The sequence below is a fragment of the Leopardus geoffroyi genome, chromosome B4 (genome assembly GCF_018350155.1).
Source record: "Leopardus geoffroyi isolate Oge1 chromosome B4, O.geoffroyi_Oge1_pat1.0, whole genome shotgun sequence".
Taxonomy (NCBI): Eukaryota; Metazoa; Chordata; class Mammalia; order Carnivora; family Felidae; genus Leopardus; species Leopardus geoffroyi.
Window position 1 is genome coordinate 62821560 of NC_059341.1, and position 27288 is coordinate 62848847.

Below are 27288 nucleotides of genomic sequence, written 5' to 3' on the forward strand. Positions count from 1 at the left end.
GTCAGGTGATGGAGATAGTCATGTAAAACATGATTACAATGCAACACAAGTTCTCCAGAGAGAGGAAACCAAAGGGCAGTCTAAGCAGGAAGAACCACACCTGCAAATGGATGGCTGGTATGGTATATTTGAGAACCTCTGGGTGACTTGCTTAGCCCCAAACAAGTGAGTTTTTAAGAACTAGAAAGGCATGCTAGTTCAGGCCAGATTCTGAAAGACTACACACAATTGTTTTAGTTAGCTCACTTTCAGTTGGAAGAAAACTCGATTGAAACCGGCTTAGAAAACAAAGATGATATATTGATTATACAATGGGAAACTCCAGGACCACAGTCATGGGCAGTGGGCTGGAGCTCTGGCCACCCTGGTCTGTGAATCTCTCAGCTCTGCCATTTTGTTCTAGTTTTATTCCAGTTATGAATAAGATGGTTGTTATCATTGCAAGATTCATGTGTGTGTGTGCGTGTGTGTGTGTGTGTGTGTGTGTGTACATATACATATACATATACACATACATATATATATGACAGCCTTTGGATACAGAGAGGCTGGCTCCCCCTGAAACTCTCTTTCAAGATTGATGAAACCTCTTTTCTGGAAAACCTCGTATTTCCCCTTATATCTTACCAGCCTGGGGTAGGTTATATGTCCATTTCTGGACCAACCCCTATCACATGTGGTATGACATATACTGATTTATTCAGAAACTCCAGATCTAAGCTAACCACTGAGCAGAGGGTAAGAGTTCACTTAGATAAGTAAGTCTTTCCCCCGGGCTGGGGTGAGACCATCTTCTCCTGAGGCACAGTGGCTACATGGAGAATGGAGAACATCTGAATGATAATTTAGATACTTCTCAAGACCCAGAAGAATGGATATTAGGAAGCAAGCATCCTGAGAAAAGCCTGGTCTCAGGAGTGACACAGACCTGAGTTGGTGTCCTCTCCCCACCAAGCAGTGTACCTTTACATAACTGAGCCTGAGTAACCCAAATAAGGATACTAATGGCTATTGTCTTCTACACTGTTGTGAGATGTCAATGAGCTAATACAGGAAAGACACTTAGAATAGTGCCTGGACCAGGGTAAGAACTTGGCAATTATTAGTTTTTAATATTACTATTCAAATATGGAAGCTTGAGCTTTATCTTTTAGGGGATGGCACTCCAGTTGAAGGCCTTTTTTTGTCTTCTGAAAGCTGGATGATTCCGCTATTTTAAATAATGGTAATAAAACAGCACTCAACTGATGAAGATGGGAAATTAATTGTGGGATCTGTGATTGTAATGAGTTTAGTTGAGTAATTGAAACAGAAATCATACTACATTTTCCCCTTATGGAAGAACTCTGCCAACTCATGGAATAGAGGATCAGCAAAATGCATTCTGATACAGAATACCTAAATGTGTTAGGCAAAATATGTTTTTATAAAATAATCTTAGTGCATCACTGAGTTAGAGAAAAAGCAAGAGCAGAAACAACAATGAAAAATTAGCCACCTGAGAATTCTGAATAATCTTGGGGAGGATCTTGAATTGGGAGTGAAATCAGTCACAACTCAAGATGCAGAGAAACCAAAGCTGACTTGTGGGTTAAGAAGGTGAAGTAGAATTTCTCTATGGGTTTTGTTAATGTAAAGCATAAAATAATCAGCTTTTGACATTCACTGATCTAAAACATAGCCATCAATTGGTCATCTCTAATGCAGAGATAACTAAACTGGAGGTTAGTTGTCATTTAAAACCAAGAAAAAACCAACCAGCAGCCATTTGCTGAATCCCTGAATGCTTAGAAGTCTCCATTTCTAGTCCCATAGATGTCTTCCAGTTGAAATTTTTAAACCTGTTCTCCATATCTTTCAAGATAGTCCCAGTAGTATCAAGTCCAGCATACAAAGTTAGCTTTCTGTAAACAGTCAGGCTCACATACCCACCCCTTTGCTAAGACTGTCTTCACACAGTCTCCTAAATTCACCCTCAGAATAAAAATATTTTTCTTTTCTTAATTAAAGTTTTGTCCTCTCCCTAAAGAAGCCTTTGCTGTTGTAAAGTGAAACTACTGAAGATATGTATAAATGAGTGTTTTAAAAGGAAACAATTACTGTAGCATCAAAATGCTCAAGAGATTGGCACATGGAAAAGTCTTCTTAAGTTTCTAGCTATTTCTGGTTTTGTAGCAAAGGCATTCATTATTTCATAAATTTTTGACGTACGTGGTCAGATAGAAGCATGCAGAATGGACAGATCTTGGGATTCTACCTAAAAGGGTAATAATGTAGTTTAACATTTTTGTAGCATCATATTTTAAAAGTGAGAATATTCCATATGAATTCTAGTTTTCTTCTATTTGGTTAGAATTTGGGGGGAAGGTGCAAGTTGGTTATTCCAAATATGTGGGCTGCCACAATCAACTCTCCAAGATAGGGTTATACTTCAGGGAATATGCCCATAAACCTTTGATTTCCTAATAATTCTGTCTGCTTTTATGATCTCCTAATGTCAAATCCAGTAGGAGTAAAAGAGACTTATGTTTGGCAGATAACACACCATTTTCTCAAGTGTATTGGATTAGCCAAAACCAATAACACATTTATTACCCCAACTTTTCCCTCTAAATTTTAAGTCTAAGACCTTTCCATTGTCATTACTCTCATGTGTTATCACTGTCCACTTGGTAGGTAATCAACCAAATTTGTTGAATGAACAAGTTTAATGCATTCTAGTTTCTCAGTGGTCTTGTCTGAGTCCAGGCCAAACTTTAGTTCTATTGTATGGCCACTCTTGCTTCTGGTTTTTACTCAGAAGAACTTTACTATCTGGGTTAGTGTTTCTTCTGATAGGCTTCTGATTCTGCAAATATTTATTAAATATCATCCACAAATCAAGACCCAGTTTCTATTCTGTCACTTAACTTTATTTTGACATAGACAGGGTGCTTTAAATGCAATCATACCTTATTCCTAAGTGAGGCCTGGTATCATTTTTAAGCAATATTTCTCTTCATTCACACATAGCAATGTATAAATTCTAATTCATCTCAAAGTACAATGGTATTCTTTTTTTTTTTGAATTTTTTAATGTTTATTCAGTTTTGAGAGACAGAGAGCAAGTGGGGGTGGGCAGAGAGAGGGAGACACAGAATCCGAAGCAGGCTCCAGGCTCTGAGCTGGCAGCACAGAGCCTGACGTGGGGCTCGAACTCACGAACTGTGAGACATGACCTGAGCCGAAGTCAGGGACCTAACTAACTGAGCCACCCAGGCGCCCCTCAAAGTACAACGGTATTCTTAAAAGGTAGATAAAGGTATGTTATGTCATATCAGGTAAGTTAGGCTTGGAAGTATGTCTTTTCTTAATTTTTTTTTTTTTTTTAAGAGAAAGAGCATGAGTTGGGGAGAGGGAGAGAGAGAAAGAGAGAGAGAGAATGAATCTTGAGTAGGCTCCATGCATAGCACAGAGCCCCACACAGGGCTCTATCCCATGACCTTGGGTTAATGACCCAGGCTAAAATCAAGAGTTGGACATTCAAATGACTGAGCCACTCAGGTGCCCATGGAAGTTTTTCTTTAAGACATAATAAATTAAAATGTTATCAGTTTGCCTTTGATTCCCACTATGTCCCCAGGAAATACAGTCAAGAGAACATCTGTTGTATCTATCAAAATTCATGCATCTGATTCATTTCTTTCCTTTCATTGTATGGACAGATACCACCTCTCGCTTCCTGATTCCGTGCTTTCAGAGGGAGACAATTAAGTGGGAAATGCTTTGGAAAAAAGGTTGTTTTTCATCCTTTGGCCACATGGAAGTGGGGCTCATGAATCAGAACAGACCAGTTTTCTTATATATAACTAAGTTTCTGAAGTATTTTCAGAGCACTTAAGGGAAGTGCTCTATATCAATGGAGGGAAAGATATCTGAATTGATGGCAGATTCTTGAAGACTTTCTCACAAAGACAATTAAGCTGGCACTCTAAGAAAACAACCAGAGACACACAAATATTGTACCAATATATTATTGTAGTATGATTTATAGTAGCAAAAACTAGAATCAATCTGAATGTTCCACAGTCGAGGAATGATAATATAAACAACAATACATACATTTGTTAGACTAGTATGTAGGCATTAAAGGTCATATTTTATAAACTATTAAATGACATGAGAAAACACTTCTCATATATTGAGTGCAAAAAAAGTTATGCAAAACCATATTCAGTATCACCTCAACAAACGTCCTTAAATGCTGGTAGGATCTTGAATTAATTCTATTTTTTGGCACTTCCAACTTTTCAAATTACAGTCATCATGAGCATGTTTACTTTTATGGGAAGGCAGAAAGCACCCTCTTTCATAGTGAACAAATGAGAGCAGGAATATTTTCCCAAAGTCTTGCAAATACAGTAACAATGAACATGTTTCACATTTATAGTGGGGGAGGAAACACCCACTTTTTTAAAAAGCCAATAAGCAAGGCAGCAAGGCAATCATGAATTTCCAAAACTAGGTCATCAGATATAAGTTCAGCTGATTGTGAGTTTTGAAACTGTTTATCAAAATTAAATAATTTGATTTGATTTGTATTAGAAATATGATTCTAGCATTATTATTTTTTTAATCTTCTAGTTTATTTCATAAAATCTGAGAAACATCTAAGGAAAAAAAGCCAGATACCATGTGCTGAAATGGGAATATGCTCATCACAGACCCGTGCTGTTCAAATCATGGGTCCCCAGGGCTCCCATGCTGGCCGCTTAGTTCTTACTTATGAAAATTGTATTCATTTTTCAATGAACCAGCTTTTCACTGTAGCAAAAATAATTTTAGATAGAGAAATTGATATTTTATCTATTTTGCTATCTTGAATATGGCTTTGCTTAACAAGACATGGCTTTTCCCCACTACAGCAGATAATGGGTTGCCAATAACTCATTCAGTTATCAATTCCAAGAAATGTGTTTTGAGGGTCTTTAGTGCCTTAAAGATGTGTTCCTTTTTACAACAATCATGTCCTACTTATACCAATTTAGGGTCTTAAATCAGTTGTAATCTATTCCTAATAACTGTTTAAGGAAACATCAAGGAGACAATGTCCGTATTTGAAAAATAAAACCCCAGGTAGTTGAATTATATTAAGAGGTAGTTAATTAAGAGTGATTGAGAGGTTAGTATCTAAAAAATGTTTTATTGAGAGAATCTGTAGAAAGTTTGGGCTTCTCCTATTAAACTATAGTAATCAAAAAAGGGAAAGGTTGCCATGAGATTATGCTGGGTGTAGAATCATCTGAACATAATAACATTATGCTGGGTTTAGATGCTGGGTTTTTTAATCCTCCGAGAAGACCAGGCAAAGCTCAAGGTTTCCAGGGCGGGACTATCTTGTACAATGTCACTACAAAGTGGATTTTTAAACAAAGGTAGGGCTTGGCAGGTTGCACTGGATACTTCAAGTCAACTTCTCTGGAAAAATGTGAATTACTCAATAAGCCCTTATTTGCCCATGAGATAAATCAACTCTGAAATACCCTGGAGAGCTGTGGTTAATGTATCATACAAGGTCACACACTGGCCTCTCAGTTCACAGAACTAACCAGGTTTAAGACAATGGGAGACCGTAACATTTTATGAAATAGTTTATTGACTCCTTTCACAAACTACCACTGTTTGGTAGTTTCTAGAAGGCATTAGACAAAATAATCCTTGAGAGGAAAAATAATGCATTTAAACAAATTAACTTTGAATCAAGTAACACCTGCAAAAGAAGTCAACAATCTGACGTTGTTAAGTATTAAGAAACACTCAACAGAAATGTTCATTTCATTTTGCGTAGAAGTTCCTTGTTAATTTTCAAAGACTTTTTCATGAGGAAAAAAGGCGTTTTCATGCTTGGTTCAAGGCTACCCTGTGTAAGATCTGCTTGTTCCCAACTTCAAAAATGAATTTCTGATTGGCATTAATGGTTCTGTTAAATCTCTATATAAGGCAAAGGCAATTGGAAACAGAAGTTTGTATTTTAAATTCCCAAAGCCAGTTTTGTTCCGTTACTAGATTTTATTTTTCCTGAGAAACCATCCCACAAAAAGCAAGAGGATTCTATGAACTTAGGACAATTAGAATATAATCTTGCCAGGAATTTAAATTTCCCATGATTAACAAATACACAGTTTTAAAAGAGTGTAAATGGCCTTCAGTCTGACAGTTACTCAACTCAGATTAGTTGAAGCATGTTAAGCCAACCCCCTGTGGGTCATTTCCTTTCTCTTAAGAAAAAAAAAAATTAAAGAAATTGATTTAGTCCTGGGGATATAATAACAGTCCCAGAAGCAGAAGCAATTTATTTTCCCAATCTCTTATTTTCTTTTGCAATACAATTTACTAGGTAATTCAATCTCTGGCATGATTTCACACATCCAACTTCTTTCCTTCTTTTTCAATTTCTTCCAGTGATATCAGGTCTCTTTCTTAAAAGCTTCAAATTGCCCATACTCATTTCACTCAAAAAGTCATCAAGCCACAAGATTCAACTTGACTCTGGAATACATTCAGTTTGCAGAGGTATCCGGATCACATGGTATAATCAGAAACCTTTTGATGACCCAGCAAATACACACGCACACACACACACATACACACACACACACATACACACACACAGCCGTCTGATTAGCAGCTTTTGAAAACTGAGTATTATTGTATATGTGGAAAAGGAGTTTTCCTATTATCAAGAACTGAAGTAGCAAGTACTATGCTAGGCATCTGACTTTTCTGACCCTATCTGACCCTCACACAACTCTGTGGAATGCTTTCTTGCTACTTCACAGATGACAAACTAATCCAAGAAAGGTTGTCGCCCATCTAAGGAAATCCCAAGGAAGTAACAAAGATTTTAAACACTGTTCTCTTACCTGTAAAGCTTACACCTTCCCCACCACATTGCATTGTCTCCCCAAGAAACTGCATCCTCCAAGCCCTGGTTGTCTTGGCAGTAAGCCTTGCTCTCCAGGCATTATACTTCCCAATGATGACCACTTCATTAGGAAGGGAAAACCATGGCCACTTCTGGATTAGTATTACCACTTTACCCATCCGTTAGCCTGGAGAATGCAGAGATGCCACCAGTTCTGTAGAGAGTGGAAGTAATTTGAAGATTAGTTTCCATCGGAGCGCCTGGCTGACTCCGTCGGTTAATCATTCCACTCTTGGTTTTGGCTCAGAACTGAGTTAGAATCTCCAGGTTCAGGACACCTAGGGCTTTGTTTTTTTGTTTTTTTAAACAACTTTCTAGTTAACCCAGCTGCATGCCAAAGTTCAATAACCACACTGCTATACCATACTGTTTTATGGTCCTGTAGAAATGGTCCTTGCTGAGGTAATGAAAACTTCTACGTTAATCCTTTATATCTTATGAGAGTTATTCGTGAACTAGCAAAATCTTAACATTTTGTAAATTTTCATGATAGTTTCTGCCTTAGTTTACTTGTACTTATTTGTGTTTAACTGTTTTCAACTTAGATTATATCCTTTCTTGATAAGTCTTTCTTGTTCAAGAGCTAACTTGCAGAATCTGTTGATTTGCCCTTACACAGCATTCCAAAATTTCTCCCAAAAATGTTGTAAGCTCTTTTCTGCTCTGGACCCCTGGTGCTCCACAGAGATTGCCCTTTAGGTTAAGGGACCTTACCTTTTTTCCCCCAATTAAAAATAGTAGGCAAATTTTGTGGGCTACTGGCACTAAATAACATAGTTATATCTGAAAAGAGGGAGTCAGTACATTGAATAAAGATCAAAGACTCTCATGATTATTAAAGATATTATGACTTTCCACGTTCCCCTGGGAAGTAGCAACTGAATCCCCTGTGGATATCTCCAAAGTCAGGTCATGTGGGTAACAAAGTTGATTGTAGAAATCCAAGTTCAGGACATCTACATTGTTTCAAAAGCATAACATAAATGTCATGCCCCCACCCCCACCCCTTGTTCAATTCCTGCTTCTAATAAAAACAGAGTTGTAGTGTCTGCCTACAGATGTCCTACCCAAGGAGATTATTGAATCCAGAAAATGTCTCTTGTCTTCTTTCTGCTGAATTTTCTCATTTCGGATTTGCAGAGTTTCTCTCTTGCCTCTGGGCTGTCAGTAACTATTGCCATAAATGGAATAATCTCTTGTGTTTAAAACAAATTAAGAGAGAGAAATACTTGTCTGTGTAACATCGAATCAATAGAACACTCCTACACTTTCCAATAGAAATGTGTAGCTTTGTTATCAGTTTGAAATGGTTAGATCGCCTCTCAGCTGTGATCTTCCAGTGACCACAGAAGTGTCCTGCCTTTGTCAAGAAAAGGGTTTCAGAAAATGGAAATACAGCAGTCCTCTGCTTGAGTTTTCATATATGGCAGGTAATTACTTGCTCTTTACCTTCTCACTCCTGTGCCATTAAATAAAATATATATGAGAAGGAATATGATAAATTCTTAGAACCTAAAATAATTATATGAAGTTCCTTATTGGTGGATCTTCAGTGAAATTTTTAAAATTTCTTTTCTTCACTCATTTTTGTTCCATCTGTTTTTTTTTTTTTTTTTTCTTACCTTTAGTGAATGTCTCACATCAGCAAAAGAAACTTTCAGAAGAGCTGGTGTCCACTGAGGACCCATTTGCAACATTTCCTCTGTCCTCCGGTTTTGTCATTATTACGAAAGCGAAGGTTCTATGCTGCTCCTTTCCAGCCACGTTTGCAGTCAATGCAGAGGACCCAAGGGAACACTTTGTTCCTTCTACTTTTAGTAGTTACCCTCTGTCTTTCATCCCGCCAACACAAAAGAGCTGGTAACCAAAGGATTTCAGGAATTTAGCTCCCATTCATGGTTCTGTTACTGTTCTTACAGTAATTCATTTCAATTTAACAAGCAACAGTTGAGTCTTTTCAATGAACTGGGTGCAGTCAAGCATAAAGAAATAAACAAGAATCAAGGAATTTACCAACCAGAGGGGGTAATTTAAGCCCCTGACTTTAAAAATGGACACAAACTTTCAGAACTAATTTTCACCAAGTATGGTACCTAGATATCAGACCTGTCGGTGGAACTGGTTAAGAAATACAGCTTCCTGGGTTGCATGCCAAACCTATTGAGTCAGGATCTCTGAGCTTAGAGTAAGGAAGTCATTCTTAACCGGTGCCTAGATTTCTCTTAGGCCTACACAGGTTGAAAACCACTGATGCCCTGTAACTGGTCTGGACAATTATAAAGGAAGATGAGTCATACACTATTGTTCATCAGCAATTATCCATGTTAACGCCCCAGCCGAAGAAGTTCTTTTCTTGGGATCAGTTAAAGTCAGCCAGAGAACTTGACGTGAAATCAAACTCCTGGTGTGCCCCCGTCATTTTGTATTTAGTGGGTGTGGGATGGGCTCTGGAGATATGCATTTTTAACATGTATTCTGGTGATTTCAATGCAGTTCACTTGTGGATAACACTATGAAAAGCACTGACCTGTTGGATGGCAGTTGGCTGTAATCTCATCACTCTATTTAAGTATTGTTTTGTTAGAGGCTGTAGCAAAACGGTGAGAGTCCAGATGAGACCGGTCGTATTCTTGGGCCTGGTTATCGTAAAATGTGACCCTCACTTGGCACTGTGGTTTGAACTGCTGCAGCCAATTCACTGATTTATTCCAATTGACCATAATAAATCCCATCTGGATTAGAAAACTTAGATGTTTTAAAAAATAAATTACACCGTGTTCACTCAGATATGCCCTCTCATAAATGTAAATTAATAAATAGAATATAGATTGGAACACTATCTCCTGTAATAGTAATTATCTCCTAAAATAATAATGCGGTAAATGTGGTATTTTGACATTGCACAGGTGGTCTGAAAGTACAATATTGGCATAACAGTATTCTCTGCTTTTAAAGTCATAAAAGTGAAGGCAAAGGAAAATCTATGTATGGTAGCTTACATCATGTGTGAGGAACCCCACTGCGGGAAGGATGGACACACAAGTCATTTTCCACCTAATACTCTTATGTAGCCGGAAGTCAACACAGGCCAAAGTCAAAGACTCCACAGAAACCCTGAACAAATTTCTTGTGAATGAAATCTGTCATGTAGACTCAAAAAAGAGCCTTCTACAAATCCATTTATTAAAAGGGGGAGAATTTTGTGAATTTTAGGTAAATTTATCCCCAGATACCCAATTCGTTGTGTGATTAACATGGACTATAAGAAGGAAAGCGTTTGATTGTGAAAAACAGTATTTAACATGCATATGATTCATCAGGATTAGAAAAGCTGTTAAAAACTTTTCTGGAGAACTAGAATGACTTTTATTGAGAAGGTCCCTTAGACACATCAATCCCAATGTCAGAAAAAGCATTGAGGAGTGATTTAACTTCCAAATTCTTTTCAGAAGTGTAGTTAACACCCTACTGAAAAGGCTGATCCTGCAGTGCAGGAAGACGGTAGGTCAAAGATAGGAGTTTATTAACTTGCCACACCAGTGTGTGAATTTGACTTCCTTCCCTGGTCACCTTCACTGGATTCCCAGAAGGGCAAATGAACATGGTCATGCCTGAGGAGGGACCAAGATGGTGGAGCAGCCTGGAAGGTTTTTTTTTTGTTTTGTTTTTTTCTTTTTGTTTTTGTTTTTTTGCCACTCGTCCCTGAAATGCAGCTAGATCAATGCCAAACCATCTTGCACACCTAGAAAACTGAACGTGGTCTTGCCTGATTCAGATGAGACATGATTCCTCTGACTACCTAAGATTAACTTCTTTCTATTCAATTTAAAAAGCTTAGGGTAGATCTCTAATGGAGAGAAGAAACCTGCTACTCAGGATCAAAGATGATCCTGAAAACATTCTTTTGGATTGAAGAAAAACAGAGGGCAGTCTCTGCTACTGTATTATGATTAAAACCACAGACTAATTTTCTCTGCTCCTAACCTTTTAAAACATTCAGCCTTACTTTTCCTCACTGTTCACATACCATACCAATTCTACAGTGAAATTTCATTTTAACAGAATAGTTGAAGCAAAGACCATTTTATTAAAATTGTGTTTGCTGAGAAAATGGGAAATACCAATTTAACCTCAGGACTTCTGTGTGGAGGGGAAAGGAGAGACTGTTCCATCTGAGTAACGGTAATAAAAGCTAAAACTGCCAGTGCTCATTCCTTTTCCCTTTATAAATAAATTAGAATATTAAGAAATCAATTAAAATCCCATAAAAAGTACATAGACTCATGTAATTGTCTTACTAGACAATAGCTGCCATTGATATTAGAATGAGATGATATAAAAGTTTTATTTGTTTTACCTATTACAAAGTTGCTTCATTTGTTATTTTCTAATTATGTTTGTGCTGCTGAGACATCTTGTTCATCTGGGCCAGTTAACCAAGTTGTTTTGAACTTGTGCCCATAAGACCTCCTTTGTAAAGGCCAGTGATTTTGCTGGTACTTGGTAAAGGCTGGTCATTTTGCGCTGAAAAGCACATTTCCCAGCCCAAAATGGAAACAATCACCAAGGTATGAACACAAAGCTGCCTTGTAGGGGAAAAGAGGATGGGGTGGGATACAGATGACTTCACCTTTCCTTCACCCTGCAGGAAAAGTTCAAAAGATACTCCTTACTGGTAATTAAAGCTGATTTTTTTTAATGTTTATCAAATTAAGAGGAGCGGAAATTGTACTATACTGACCGAATCGCATGAAGTAAAACAAATGGCTCTTGAGTAAATGCCTTCTTTGAGTGATATTACAAACAAAACCAGGTTTGGGAAATGACCATGAAACAAGTCAGCGAAATGTGGTGATGCCGCTCTCTGCAAATTGATTTATGTTTATGTTTTAGCTGTTTGAAAAGGTCAAAGAAATCTGTCCAAACGTGCATGAGAAGATCAGAGCGATCTACGCAGATCTCAATCAGAATGACTTCGCCATCAGCAAGGAGGACATGCAGGAGCTTCTCTCCTGCACGAACATTATCTTCCACTGTGCGGCCACTGTGCGCTTTGATGATCCTCTGAGGTACATTCTTCGTCTCACAGCTTGTATGTGTACGTATGTGTGCGCACGCACGTGTGTGTGAGTTCCTTTGTGGTCTCTGTGGTCTCTGTTAAAATATAAATAAATAAATAAATAAATAAATAAATAAATAAACAAACAAACAAACAAACAAACAAGTAAATACACACACACACACACACACATATATATATATATATTCTCAATAAGTAAAAATATAAAGGAGTAAAACTTCTCCAAAAATTTCACCATCCAGAGATAACCATCCCAACTTTACTTTACACACCCATAATAAAATAGATTTATGTCCAACTTCGCCAAAAAGTAATGGCATCATACTGATAATGTTTTAGCATTTTGCTCAATTCTACTTTTGGATGTCTTTCATTGTCAATAAATATTCTTTTGTAATTTCAAATGACTACATGACATTCCATTGTATGTGTATATAATATACTTAACCAGTTCTGTTTTAGTGGATATTTTTGGATTATTCTAATTTTTCACTATTATAAAAAACTCTTCAATGAACATCTCTGTGCTCGCATTTTGTAAATCCTTGTGTGCTTTACTTTGGGTAAATGTCCAGAAGTAAAATTGTTAGAGATGTACCAGATAATGCCCAGGTTATAAACAGTTTATGTTTAATGTTTAACAGTTAATGATAAATTGTTTTCCAAAAAGGCGTGATTGAAGTAATTGTCCCTGTGTGCATGAATGCTGATTTCTGACACCCGAATAGCACTGTGTTAGAATCCTTTAATTATTTTTAATGTTGCCAATGCAATGAAAACGCCATTGCATATTTTGATTAGAAAAGTTGAAGATGCTGAAATGCTGATTGGCATTTTATTCTTTCGTGAAATGCCAATTCATGTTCTTTGACTGTTTTTCTATTGAAACACTTTTCTCTTGTCAATTTTATGACTTCTTGGAAATCTTAGCACACTAATTTTTTGTCTTTTATAAGGCCCAAAATATTTTAACAGTTTATCATTTGCCCTCAACTATTTTTATTATTTATGCAGTTATTCATAATTTCTTCTAGAATTTTTATTGCTTCATATTCATGTTTAAGTCTTTGACCCATTTAAAGTTTATTTGCCTGTAAAGAGAAATAAGAAAATTCTATAAAAAGAAAAGTGGTGTGGGTGTGAATGTAGAGTAGCTTTTGAGAAAAATTCTAACAGATGACTACTTCTTAAGCAACATTTATTAAATGATTTGCTTTTACTCTTTATGTAAAATGAACTCATATACTAAATTTCCATTGTTGAGCTCTTTATTTTGTTCCATTAATTAGGCTTTCTCTTCCAATACCACAGTATTTTATTACTGTAATTTTTATGTTATTAGACAAGCATACACACATCATTCACCTTTTATAGAATTTTCCTTGCTATTCTCATCTGCTTATACTTCTTGATTAAACTTAGAATAATTTTCCCAAGTTCTTAAAAAGTTGGGATTTTGATTAGGATTACCTTGAATATGTCAACTGATTTAGAAAAACTTAACATCTTTAAACCATTTTCTCTTCCTATCAAGAACAATGTATTGTTTATTCAATTTTTGTGACCCTCCATGAAGTTTTATAATTTTCTTTATATATCCCATTTATTTATTATTCACTTGACATATTTTTCAAATGTTCAGCTTTGAATGTGTGCCTTTCTTCCATCATATTCTCCAGTTTTTTTTCCTTTTACATAACTTTATAAATAGACACCTAACTGAATGAATTATTGCATATCCCAGGATAGTTGTTTTAGCTTTTTTGTTTGTTTTCCAGAAACACAATTATGTAATCTGATCACAATTTTTGTGACTGTCTTTATAATTTTTGTATCTGTTAGTCAATTTTATTTTCCTCTCTAATTACAAGGTGGAAGTTCAGAACAACAGTTAGCAGTAGTGACTGTAAGCATCCTTCTTGGCCCTGACTTTAAAAGGGGTGTTCCTAACTTTTCATCATGAAGCAAGATACAAGCCAGCAAAGTGAAATAGACATACTTTAATCATTTTATTCTTCTTTTAGTGAATTTTTAAAAAATAAATTGGCAATGGATATTGAATGTCATTTTTAAACTTTTCAAAATCATATATAGAGGATCATTTAGTTTTTCTTTTTTAGTTAGATTAATAGGGTTCTTAATATTATATAAGCCATATTACTTCTAGAACCAACTATTTCATTGTCACCACATATTGTGTGTATAGAACTTTGTGTTCTGTTAGCTAAAATTCAGGATTTTGACATCAGTTTTTATGTCTGACCCAGACCTTTGCAAGAGAAATGTATCTTTCTCATTCTATATCCACTGTTGCTCCCCTACAATTTATTTGAATTTTCCAGCTTCTTGAGTCAAAGGCTCAGTTTATGTATTTTTATATTTTTAATGGCTGCTTGAGAAGCCCCTTTACAAATTCATAGGATTATGATTTTCCCCCCTGCCGGCTGATTTAGAACCAAGTGATCTCTACGTGCACTATGCACGATGCTTCCATGAATAGGATTTACGTGCACAGAATGCATAATCAACATATAACACATTCCAGGCATCACGTAACTGTAGCCATGACCCATACTTTTCTTCATGGTCCTTGTTTTTTTTTTTGTTGTTGTTGTTTTATTTTTGAGCGAGAGAAAGCGTGAGTGGGGGAGGGGAAGAGAGCGAGGGAGACTCAGAATCTGAAGCAGGCTCCAGGCTCTGAGCTGTTAGCACAGAACCTGACATTGGGCTCAAACCCACGAACCGTGAGATCAGGATTTGAGCCAAAGTCAGACGCTTAACTGACTGAGCCACCCAGGCGCCCAATCTTCCCGGTCCTTTGGTGCAGCCACAAAAGTCAGATGGACATGCAAGTTATTGGAGTAGATACAGTTCCAGCAAGGCAGGGTGCTGGGTTGCCTCATTGTCCTTCCCTCTGCTTAACCTTCTGCAGGCATGCCGTGCAACTTAATGTCACTGCCACCCAGCAGCTCTTGCTTATGGCCAGTCAGATGCCAAAGCTTGAAGCCTTCATACATATCTCTACAGCCTTTTCAAATTGTAACCTGAAGCACATCGATGAAGTCATCTATCCATGCCCTGTGGAGCCAAAAAAAATCATCGACTCCATGGAGTAAGTTGGGTCAGATGAGGGGGGTCAAGAGGTGGGCAGATAGCTGTTCTCTCTGCTTCTTTGTAGTCATTCATTAATGAGGTAACAAAGTGAGTCATCCTTGAAACTGCATGCTTTGAAAAGGTGCTTGTTTTCTCTCCCCTGTCCCTGCTATTCCTGTTATTTCCAGGGTGGGGAAGTATAGAGGTTGGTGGGAGGGTGGGGGGGGGGTGGGGGGGAAGGCCAGGCATAGATAAATCCCACAGAAAAGTTTTGTTAAGTAGTTTAGGATTGCAAGAGGCACTTGGGAATGCTTTCTGTAGAGGTGGTTTCTCACTTCTTAATGAGCTTGCATGGTCACTAGAGAAAAGTAGAGCAGATAGTATGAAAGTGCAGAAGAAAGTCAGACCTACAGGGGTTCTGCAGCTTTATATCTGTGTGACCTTAAGTAGGTTCCTTGGCCTCTCTGAGCCTTAGTTCCTTCATTTGCGAAGTGGGGCTAACAACAATGCCCATCTTGTAGCGATGATGAATTGAGTTCTATGAAGCAGTTGCACTAGAGTGTTGAATAGCAGTTAATCGGTTAATAAAGAAGAACTAATAGGTAAGCAGAAATCCTCCCAGATCTGGCAGAAATTGCCCGTCTTTTGGTCTATTAGGCCCAGATACACTTTCCTTATTGTCCTATTGAGAAGGAAAAATAGCATTTGTCTCTTCTTGCCTGCTAATAGGAACCACTTTCTTCTTAGGACGTGACCATGGTCTCAGAATAAGTACATTTTTGTGTGTGTGTGTCTTCATTATTCTGTCCAGTTTACCAAGTTTACCTTGTTTAAAAAACAAAACAAACTCTGCAAAAAAAAGTAATACATTAGAGAAAATAGACTATTTCACAGTGAAGTTTGTCAGATTTTAATTTCATATAATACTGGTATTTCTATTTAAGATATACTTTTTAAAATGAAGCTTAGCTAAATCAAGCGTTCATTCCCTTCAGGGCAAACATTTTTATCTCCTACAGCTCTGAGAATAGATATTTTTACCTGTCATTTTAAAATATCCAGGACAAAGAAGAATGAAAGTCATCTAAAGGACCCGGAGGTTACCTAAAGTCACTAATAAGCGATGATTTGCTTAACTGGTGCAAAGGAACCTTCTGAGTCCAGAGCTTGTCAGGATGGCTGGGGAAAAGATGCTCTGACACCCAGAGTCGGTATATGAGAGCAGATGTGGAAACCCCCAGTGTTTTCGGACAGAATCGAATTGTCTGTCAGTCAGCCGCCCTCTACAGTGCTGTCTCTTGTTAAACGTGGTGCTTACGTATTTGCTGCACCCAGGAAAGGGGCAGACCTGCTTTGATTCCAGACTCGACTGCTGAGACTCCAGAGGCCCACTCCACTGTTGACCTGTCCAGGCCCCTGACAGATCACAGCACGATGTGAGGCAGCACTGAAAGTCTCGGAGAGTTTGCCAGAGAAAAGAGACAGGGAATGAGATTCAGTTCCTCCCCAGAAAGGGGCTCCTCCAGGTGCTCCATAGCACTTCCTCCCTCCCAAGCTGTGCCCAGACACTTTATACCCCTGGATTTTATTTTGTTTTTAATTTTTTTTAACATTTATTTATTTTTGAGACAGAGAGAGCAGAGCATGAACGGGGGAGGGTCAGAGAGAGAGGGAGAGACAGGATCGGAAACAGGCTCCAGACTCTGAGCAGTCAGCACAGAGCCCAACGCGGGGCTCGAACTCACAGACCGCGAGATCACGACCTGAGCTGAAGTTGGACGCTTAACCGACTGAGCCACCCAGGCGCCCCTATAATCCTAGATTTTAAACAAGAATAAACTCATCTCCCAGAAGAGGAGTTGATTTATCTTCAGGTGTTCAGCACTTTCCATCCTTCCCCACTATCCATCCCCTGGTAAAGGCAGGTAATTGCTACCTGATTTATGATCAAACTGTAATTGACATTTGTACAAAATTTATGTCTCTCTGTCATGTAATGCTCTCCAAGGTGTGTAATTATTTTTAAAAATAAGCAGCCAAACAGAACTAAAAATGAATAACTTTTGTCTCCACAGAGTATATTTTGCATGCACTTAAGGAACCAAGGTTTTTTTGTTTGTGTGTTTGTTTGTTTTTTAAACAGGGAAAAGTCATAAGTGCACATGATTCACTCACAGTGTTACATTCAGGACCACATTCCAGCATCATCTCCGGCAGCCCTCCCTTGCCACATTGAAGTAGTCTGTCCTCTCCCTCATACCTCTCTGCCTTGGCTCGTGACGGTTCTGTTTCTGGAAACTACTTGCACCTCTGCTTCCCTGGTTGATTCCTACTCAGACATCAGAGCTCTCCCCTGGAAGCCATTGCACTGAGGTGGCCTCCTCTGGAGTTGTCGTCGTCCCCCGTGTCCATCTTTATCATTGCTCTTACAAGGGTTATTCTAAATAGCAGGTTATTTATCTGTGTTCTCTCTTGTGCAGTGAGTTTCGCAAAGGAAGAGAATGTCTCTTGTTTCTTCTGGCTTTCATTGCCAGCTCTTGGTAGGGACTCAAATATTTGCTGAATGAAATGAAATTTTGTTGATGGAATGAGATGACCATTTTCACACTGTCCTGGCTGACGTTTGTTTGCTTGTTTGCTCATTTAGACAAACGTGAGAATAGATGGCAGAATTCCATAACAAGCTTATATTTGGGGATGTGAAGTCCTATGTGTAAAACACCTGTATGCCCGTATCTTATCCCTATTTCTGACAGCCCATTTTTTCTTCTTTTTAAAAAATGTTTATTTTGAGAGAGAGATAGTGCAAGTATGTGCAAGCAGGGGAGGGGCAGAGGGAGATGGGGACAATCTTAAGCAGGCTCCACGCTCAGCACAGAGGACATCGTGGGGCTGTATCTCGTGACCTTGAGATCATGATCTGAGCTGAAACCAAGAGGTGGATGCTTAACCGACTGAGCTACACAGGCTCCCCAGCCACATTTGAATAATAACTGAAATTAGGAGTTAATGCTTCTTATTAGTATGACAAACATGGTCACTAATCAGCATTAAACAATGGGCTGTTCTCTCTCTTCTACCTGCCGGTGTCCTCTGCCCTTGTCCCAACTACCACAGGCACTTGGTCATGGGATTGTGCCACCATTCTTACTCATGTCCCTGCCTTTATATTTCTAGCTTCTAAAGTTGGTGGTATTTACCTTTAGAAACTCATGTGCACGACTAGATCAGGGATTGCCAATGAAATTCCAGTTTTCCAGAATAACAGCTTAAGTAGAATTTTTTTTAAGTTTATTTATTTTGAGACGGAGAGTATACATGAGGGAGTGCTAGCCCCAGGAAGGGGCAGAGAGAGAGGTAGAGAGAATGGGGGAGAGAGGATCCCAAGCAGGCTCTGCACTAATGCGGGGCTCGATCTCACCAACTACGAGATCATGACCTGAGCAGAAATCAAGAGTCGGATGCTTAACCAACCGAGCCACCCAGGTGCCCTTAGAATGTTTATTGTAAAAATGCACATGACTGACCAGAAAAGATAGGGCTTTCGGATTGGTGCTTTCCATATTTTTCAGGCCAAGTTACCACCTCATAGGGGAGACAGAAGAAGAAGATTTTTGCACCTGTATAACAACTTGAAATAACTAGAGTCGGGAACTAGAAAAGTGGATCCATAAATATTTACTGCTTTATATAGCATACTTAAAACAGTCTAGTAAATATGCATTAAGAAGGGAAGGACAGCTATGAATCATCACTGAGCAATTATTTTGAGTAAAGACACTTTAACAGACATTCATTTCCTGACCACAATATTCTAGGGTTGATATTACCATTACTGCTGTACTAATAAAGGAACAAAAGCTCAGAAAGGCTAAGTAACTCTTCAGAAGTCTCTCAGCTAATGAGTCACAGAGACACCATTTTTCTCCATGGCCACATGATTCTGGTCACATGGCTGCAGTCTTTTCGGTACACCCACATATTTGGCAGCGTAAGAGATTAAAAGGTGCTTTCTTAAAATATAGACCGTGTTCTCATGGAGCTCATAATAAAACACAAAGACAAAACAGGGTAGAATTATATATGGAGTGTGGTAGAGGAAGTGGGACATATTCAGTTTGATGGAGTTGGCGGAGGTAGAAAAGCTCTGTAAACACAGGCAGGCGTAGGACACAGACTTGGAAGAGGAGGGCACGTACCAGGCACGGCCACTGGAGCAGGAACACCGGGCGCATGTTTGGGATATGGCTGTCAGTCCACTTCGGCTGCACGTGTGTTACATGTAGGGAAGCTGCTAGAGGCCAAGCTGGGAAGATGTCTGGGGCCATGCTGAGACTTTGAGTACCATGTAGAGGATTGTACTTAATTCTGTAGGCACTGGGGATACACCGAAGGAGGGTCGTGTGTTGGGGGGGGGTACTGAGGTGGCTTTGGTTATTTGTTCCATTTTGGTTTAATCAAAAAAAGACTTTGATGAAAGTGGGCTTTAGGCACATTAATATGGTCGTGGGGGCAGGGGGATAGGTCCACATGGGCAGTCACCAGAGGCAGGGAGAGCCATCACTGGCCATGGAGAGGGGTGGAATCCTAGGACTGGAGAGGGGCAACAGATATAAAAAAAAACACCCCTGTATCTGGGGAGAGAAAAACCAATAGGACATGGCAACTGCTTCACACATGTGTTTGCACATGCCTGTCGGGTCAACCATCAGATCCGGACACCCACAACTGTCACAGCTTCTGTCTCTGGTGCCAGGGATTTCTCTTAAAGTTCAATTCTACTGAAATTTTTACTCCAAGAAGCAATGCCTTTTCGAAACCTAATACCAAATCATTCAAGTCTTAAACTTGTGGAGCGGTGCTCTTTTAAATTGGCGATTTCCCACTTTGCCTGACCCTAAGACTCACCACTCCACTTGTTAAAAACAAAGATTATCAAACTGTCACCCCTAAAGACTGATGTAGTGGTTGTAAGACGGTACCCAGGGATCTGAACTTCTTTCAGAGGCCCCACATAAGTCTTAGCGGTGAGCAGGCAAGTTTGGGAAATCATGCCTCGGAGTGCTTTTTCATTCAACAGCTCCATTGGACATGGGGTCAGTCATGTTCCAGCCATCGAGTCACCTCTGCTCCCCTACTCTCCTCACTTTGTCTTTCAATTCCTAGATGCTTTACTTGATGACAGGTTCCAGATAGATTTGTACCTACTAAACATCACACTCTTGAAGTCACCTGGCCTCTAGAAGCACAGCTAATCTGCCATGTGCTTTTTTTTTTATTCTTTTTTTTCAATATATGAAGTTTATTCTCAAATTGGTTTCCATACCACACCCAGTGCTCATCCTAAAAGGTGCCCTCCTCAATACCCATCACCCACCCTCCCCTCCCTCCTACCCCCCATCAACCCTCAGTTTGTTCTCAGTTTTTAAGAGTCTCTTATGCTTTGGCTCTCTTCCACTCTAACCTCTTTTTTTTTTTTTTTCCTTCCCCTCCCCCATGGGTTTCTGTTAAGTTTCTCAGGATCCACATATGAGTGAAACCATATGGTATCTGTCTTTCTCTGTATGGCTTATTTCACTTAGCATCACACTCTCCAGTTCCATCCACGTTGCTACAAAGGACCATATTTCATTCTATCTCATTGCCACGTAGTACTCCATTGTGTATATAAACAACAATTTTTTTTATCCATTGATCAGTTGATGGACATTTAGGCTCTTTCCATCATTTGGCTATTGTTGAGAGTGCTGCTATAAACATTGGGGTACAAGTGCCCCTATGCATCAGTACTCCTGTATCCCTTGGGTAAATTCCTAACAGTACTACTGCTGGGTCATAGGGTAGGTCTACTTTTAATTTTTTGAGGAACCTCCACACTGCTTTCCAGAGCGGCTGCACCAGTTTGCATTCCCACCAACAGTGCAAGAGGGTTCCCGTTTCTCCACATCCTCTCCAGCATCTATAGTCTCCTGATTTGTTCATTTTGGCCACTCTGAGTGGCGTGAGGTGATATCTGAGTGTGGTTTTGATTTGTATTTCCCTGATGAGGAGAGACATTGAGCATCTTTTCATGTGCCTGTTGGCCATCCGGATGTCTTGATCAGACACTCACAGCAATCAGCTGTGACAAATATGAAGGGAAGTCAGAGGTCGGAAAGTAGTTTTGCCTTGGTGCCGAAGAACACATTGTTAACACTAAGAAAGTTTATTTCAGGGAAAAGGAAAACACTAATTTTAATATTTGTGGGTTTATTGTCAGGATTGCATGGCCTTATGATGGAATCTAAGCAGCTGACCAACAACAAAAAAAAATCCCTGAAAATTCTGTGTAGTTTTAATGTTACCGGGCTTTAAATACAAACCAGAGCAGGGTTACACTGTTTCCTAAACAAAATGAATACTTTTCGTATTATCCGACCACTGGAGGCCAAAATAGGTACTCAGGAAAAGTTTAGAGGGAAATGCGGAGGCCAGTTCACCAGGAGCATTAGGCACAGATATACCCGTCTCCCCAGTAAAAAGTTTACATTTACTCTGAAGCCAACTCTGCCAAGTTGAAGTTGGTCGACATTTAGCCTTTCAGCTCTTCAACACTTTTCATCACTGCCAACTATTGCTTCCTACTCTACAAATCCATCTCCTTTCTTCCCTTCCCACGATCTCCCTACAACCCCACCTCCTTCTGTGTTCACTCGTTCTCTCTTATCATCGTCCATCTCAGCTCCCCAAACACTATGCAGAACACACACTGGCCAATCAAGACTGCCATGTGGGGAGAGCCCTCATTGACTGAATAAGGTACCTGGAAGCAGAAGGGGACTGGATACAGGGAGAAGAAACAAAATCCCTGCTCTCTTGGACTCCTTAGAAAGTGGGGAAACTGACACATGAGCAAGTGCATACAGGATGATAGTTGCAATGATCAAGGGAAGAACATAATTCAGATGAGAGGGGAGAAGGAACATCACCAGGAGGCAACAGACAGCTTCACCTGATACACCATTGTCTTGCCCTGCTTGTTGCGAAAGAAACCTAGGAGGAAAGATGCACGTTCCTCTTGCTCTTTCACTTGGTAAATACATCAGTCGTGAAATTACTGAGAGTAGGAGAAAGCTTCAATAAATCTCAAGCCCCGCAAAAGATAGTAATATTTAGAGGAAATTGTACGTACGTTGCTTTCTGAGAATCAATAGCCTTTTGCTTCTTTTGAAGCGAATTTAAGTAGATGTTTATTGGGGCGCCTGGGTGGTTCAGTCGGTTAAGTGTCCAACTTCGGCTCATCATGACCTCACGGTTTGTGAGTCCGAGCCCTGCGTGGGGCTCTGTGCTGACAGCTCAGAGCCTGGAGCCTGCTTCCGATTCTGTGTCTCTCTCTCTCTCTGCCCCTGCCCGGTTCTCACTCTGTCTCTCTCTCAAAAAGGAACATTAGAAACAAAATTAAGTAGAAGTTTGTCTATTTTTTAAAGTTTTTTTAAGTTTATTTACTTTGAGAAAGAGAGAGAAAGTGGGGGAGGAGCAGAAAAAGAGGGAGAGGAAGAGAATCCCATACAGGCTGTGCACTAGCAGCCTGGAGCCTGACAGGGCTTGAACTCATGAACTGCGAGATTGTGAACTGAGCTGAAATCAAGAGTTGGATGCTCAACCTACTGAGCCAGCCAAGCAACCCAGCAATTTAAGTAGAAGTTTAGAATCTAGGCCCTATGGGTTCAAAACATCTTAGGTACACTGAAGAGCATTTGGTTAATTTTAGAAATGTACTTTTATTTATAGAGTGTCTTTTTTTTCCCATGCTGTCTTATTTACTATTTTAAAAACAAATTGAGAACAACCAGCAGCAAATCAGACTTTGGTAAAAAAGAGCATGAACTGATTATATGTCCCCAAAAGAGTATCACACAATATATATGTGTGTTTGTTACATCAGTGTCCGCTTTGAACTCAGGAAGTGCCTGGATGAGATAAGTGAGGGACTGTTTGGTTGTATTAGAAAAGGTATTTTGGGGGGCGCCTGGGTGGCTCAGTCGGTTGGGCGTCCGACTTCGGCTCAGGTCATGATCTCACAGCTTGTGGGTTCAAGCCCCACATCGGGCTCTGTGCTGACAGCTCAGAGCCTGGAGCCTGTTTCAGATTCTGTGTCTCCCTCCCTCTCTTCCTTTTCCCCACTCACGCTCTGTCTCTCTCTGTGTGAAAAATAAATAAACATTAAAAAAAATTAGAAAAGGTATTTTGGGGCGCCTGGGTGGCTCAGTCGTTTAAGCATCTGACTTCAGCTCAGGTCATGATCTCAGGGTTCATGAGTTCAAGCCCCACGTCGGGCTCTCTGCTGTCGGTCAGCTCAGAGCCTGCTTCAGATCCTCTGTACCCCTAGCTCTCTGCCCCTCCCCCACTTATACAGTCTCGCGCTCTCTCTCAAGTAAACATTTAAAACATACTTCAAAATTAAACAGAAAAGTTATTTTATTACTTTTTTAGGTTTATTTATATTGAGAGAGCAAGAAAGAGAGAACTAGCAGGGGAGGGGCAGAGAAAGAGAGAGAAAGAGGGAATCCCAAGCAGGCTCTGTACTGTCAGTCCAGAGTCTGGCACGAGGCTCCATCTCATGAACCGTGAGATCATGACCTGAGCCGGAATCAAGAGTCAGATGCTTAACTGACTGAGGCACCCAGGCGCCCAAGAAAAGGTATTTCAAAACCAACTATTACCATTGTAGACACATGCTCCTTGGTTGTTGTCCCCAAAATCAACATGTCTTCGGTTTCTTGGCTCCTTTTGTTTTATCAAATCGCTTTAAGTGCAGTTGCGAATATTCCTGTTCGTTCTCATGATATCCCAAGAATTTAGAACAGATGAAATTATTGCCATTTTTCACAAGTAAAAAGATCGATACTATAGAATAGAAAATGGTATTATGGAACACAGGCAGAGCTATGACTAGTAGAGGGAGGCCATTTACAGGGCACTGCAACTTCCACAGTTGTGTTCTTAGAAACCTACACAACCAGCACTTTCTCAGATAAGCTAACTCACCAAAGCCTCCAAGTATTACCCTTGCCATGCACACTAACATCAGTGACAACAGCTGGTGCCAGCCATGTGACGTATAATCCTAGCTCAGGGCCGGGTTCTGATTTTTCATAGATTTTTTTCTTTACAACCTTCTTGAAATCAGGCTGTATTTCCTCCAAAGCAGTTTTTGAAACCTCTGTATGTTTGCAGGTGAAACAAAAGGGTCTTAGGTCAGTTAACCCCCTGTTGACCATCAAATAAGATGAGGTAAAGGTAACATTAATATAAAATGGAGAGGTGCCTGCATCATCCCACAAGCTTTAGCCCAACCATCAGGTGGCTATATAATTGGAAAATCTTCTGGTTTTCTAAGTATTTGGAGTTATTTTTATTCTGGGCACCTCTCGACCTTTGCCTATTCAATTTAAATCAAAAGGCATTTGAGTAACTAGCAAACACTCAGCACTAATAGCAGCAAAGCAAGGAAAACCAAAAACATTACAGACACTCCAATATCCAATGAGAGGTGTTAAAATTGAGAGTTGTTTTTCTGAAGTATTGGCATAAGCACATCTTAAATGCTCAATAATTTGTCATGGGAGCAAAGCGGTAACAGCTAAGATTTCCCTATAATCAAAATAGTATGACTGAGCTCAGTCCTTTAAGATAGGAATAAATGTACCAAACACATGGATTATAAAAATCACACTAGCATATTTAGGTAGCCTAATTTTTTTTTAAGTGTACTTATTTTGAGAGAGAGCGACAGCAGAGGGGCAGAGAGGGAGAGAGAGAGTCCCAACCAGCTCAGCCCAATGCGGGGCTCCATCTCACGACCCATCATAACCTGAGCCAATACCAAGAGTCGGATGCTTAACCGGCTGAGCCACTCAGACACCCCTTAGGTAGCCTAATTTTTAAAACTGTATTATATCAAATGTTTAACCAAATAGACCTTCCAATTAAGAGAAACATTAAATATTTAATTGATGATTTTATTGCTTTCTCTGAGAAGCACAGATAGACTTTGGGATTATCAAAATAGTTCTGACATCTTTAAAAAAGAGATTAGGCTGATATCATGGTAACTCAGTTATTCATGATACATGTCTTTCTGTAAGTACAGGTATTCAATAATCACTCTGTTAAAGTGGCTTCAGTGTACTATAATCACTCCACTTGACACACTATTCATAGTTACTAGAGCACTTCAAAATTCATGCAAAATCTCTGGAAATAATTATCAAGCTATTACCATAGACTGCAAATAGAGCTCCAAAATGCATTTCATAGATTTGCTAAAACACATTGTAAGTCTGCCAAATGTAGTTGTTCTTATTTGTTAAGGCATTGAACAGAATTTTAAAAGCAAAAAGCTGAAGGTTGCAAGATCAGTGCACTCGGCGTTAATTGGACAACACTGAATGAGCGGGGCTGCCACGGAAGCACCCTGGATGCCAGCCTCTCAACTCTGTGAATACAGAACGTGCCATGCTCCTGGGGGGTGACTGGAGCTCACAAATGTGCTCCTGGATGTACTTGTGAACCGGTTGGAGAGGAAGTAATTGGTGATAATTAGAGATCAAACATAATAAAGCTGTAGATTGCATCGCTGCTGAATTTATCGATCTGAGTGGGAGGAAGCAGGATTCAACTGATGGGATTGGGCTTAGCAGTGCAGAGCAAAGAGCTCATTCAGCGCACAGGATTTGGATACCCACTCAACTTGGGTATCCTGCAACTGTTCTGAATTCTAGAACTCAAGCGAGAAATGGAAAGTGTTGTTTGATTGTGTCTCACAGGGTCTTGTTTTGGGGAACTTTTCTTTTTCTCTCTTTCTTTCTTTCTTCTTTTTCTTTTCTTTCTTTTTTTGGTTTATTGTCTAACACATGTTGCTAGAATTCTTTTGTACTCTGACTACCCTCAGGTGGTTAGACGATGCTATTATTGATGAGATCACACCCAAGCTGATTGGGGATCGGCCCAATACTTACACATACACCAAGGCCTTGGGAGAAATGGTGGTGCAACAAGAGAGTGGGAACCTAAACATTGCCATCGTAAGGCCGTCCATTGTGGGAGCAACCTGGCAGGAGCCTTTCCCGGTAAGCCCACTCACCTGGATTCCCGATTCCTTGCTTTGCTTCCAAACCAGCATCCTTCTCACCCAATTACTTTCTGATGTTCTCTCCCTCTCTCTCTCTCTCTCTCTCTCTGCCTCTCTCTTCTCAGAATATGTAGCTGAGTGCAGCAAATCGAACATGAACCCATTGTACTAGGACAAAATTCCATGTTTGGTTCAGGATCTGTCCAGCATGATGCTCCTCTGGGAGCCTAGACTTGGCTGGAGATCTTAAATTCACTTCTTGTTAACCCTAGAGTGAAAATTCCATGGGAGATAGTTTTAGTTCTTGGCTTTCCCTCTATAGTTTAAATATACCAGAATGTTCTTGATGGCCAAACTGGTAGTATTACAACTGCCAGGGCAAATAACAATCACAAAGTTCACAGAAGGTTCTTAGGGTAGGAATAATAATTCTTGTGTCTGTATACTGCAATATCCTTTTGAAAGTACACTAAATTATACCATCTTTTTTGAAGCAATTTTGTGAAGCTTTAGGACCCCCCAAATTTGAGCTGTACTACTTACTGACAATGGAGCCTTTTAAGTGGTCTCATCTATAAAACTGGGCTAATACTGTTTTAGCCCAATACTGGACCCACTTTGGAGAGTCAACCAAATGAGACAATGTATGAGGAGTGTTTGTTTAGTGTAGTGCCTGGTCCCTAGTAGAAGACTCAACAATCCCTTCATCTTCTCTTTTCTGTCTTCTCTCCTATTTTCCACACACACTTTGACTTTTACATATAAAGAAACAGACAGAATAAGGTCAACTGACTTGCTTTTAGGGCTTAGGAGACAAACTCAGAAAGACATTTTCCTCTAACTGCTCCAGAACATATTCTCCCTGTTAACATCTCTAAGCAAGCTAATACAAGTGGAGTTTGGATGCTATGACTTATCATTTTTGAGAAATGGATAATTCCTACAAATCATGTTTGATTTGTAGGGTTCCCCTGGAGAATTAAAATCAGGACTGAGGTGGAGAAAAATGATGGTTAATAAATGGATTGGCAGGTTATG

General features: G+C 39.5%; 1 protein-coding gene across 2 annotated transcripts in view; it reads left to right on the forward strand.

Moving 5' to 3' along the window:
* The window catches only part of FAR2 (fatty acyl-CoA reductase 2), a 153200-nt gene that overhangs the window by 109111 nt on the left and 16801 nt on the right, over window positions 1-27288 (forward strand). For both annotated transcript variants that reach the window (XM_045466033.1, XM_045466034.1), the window contains exons 3-5: window positions 11858-12033; window positions 14977-15156; window positions 26071-26248. In XM_045466033.1, coding sequence (XP_045321989.1) covers window positions 11858-12033; window positions 14977-15156; window positions 26071-26248 — 534 coding nt within the window. The remainder of the gene's footprint in view (window positions 1-11857; window positions 12034-14976; window positions 15157-26070; window positions 26249-27288) is intronic.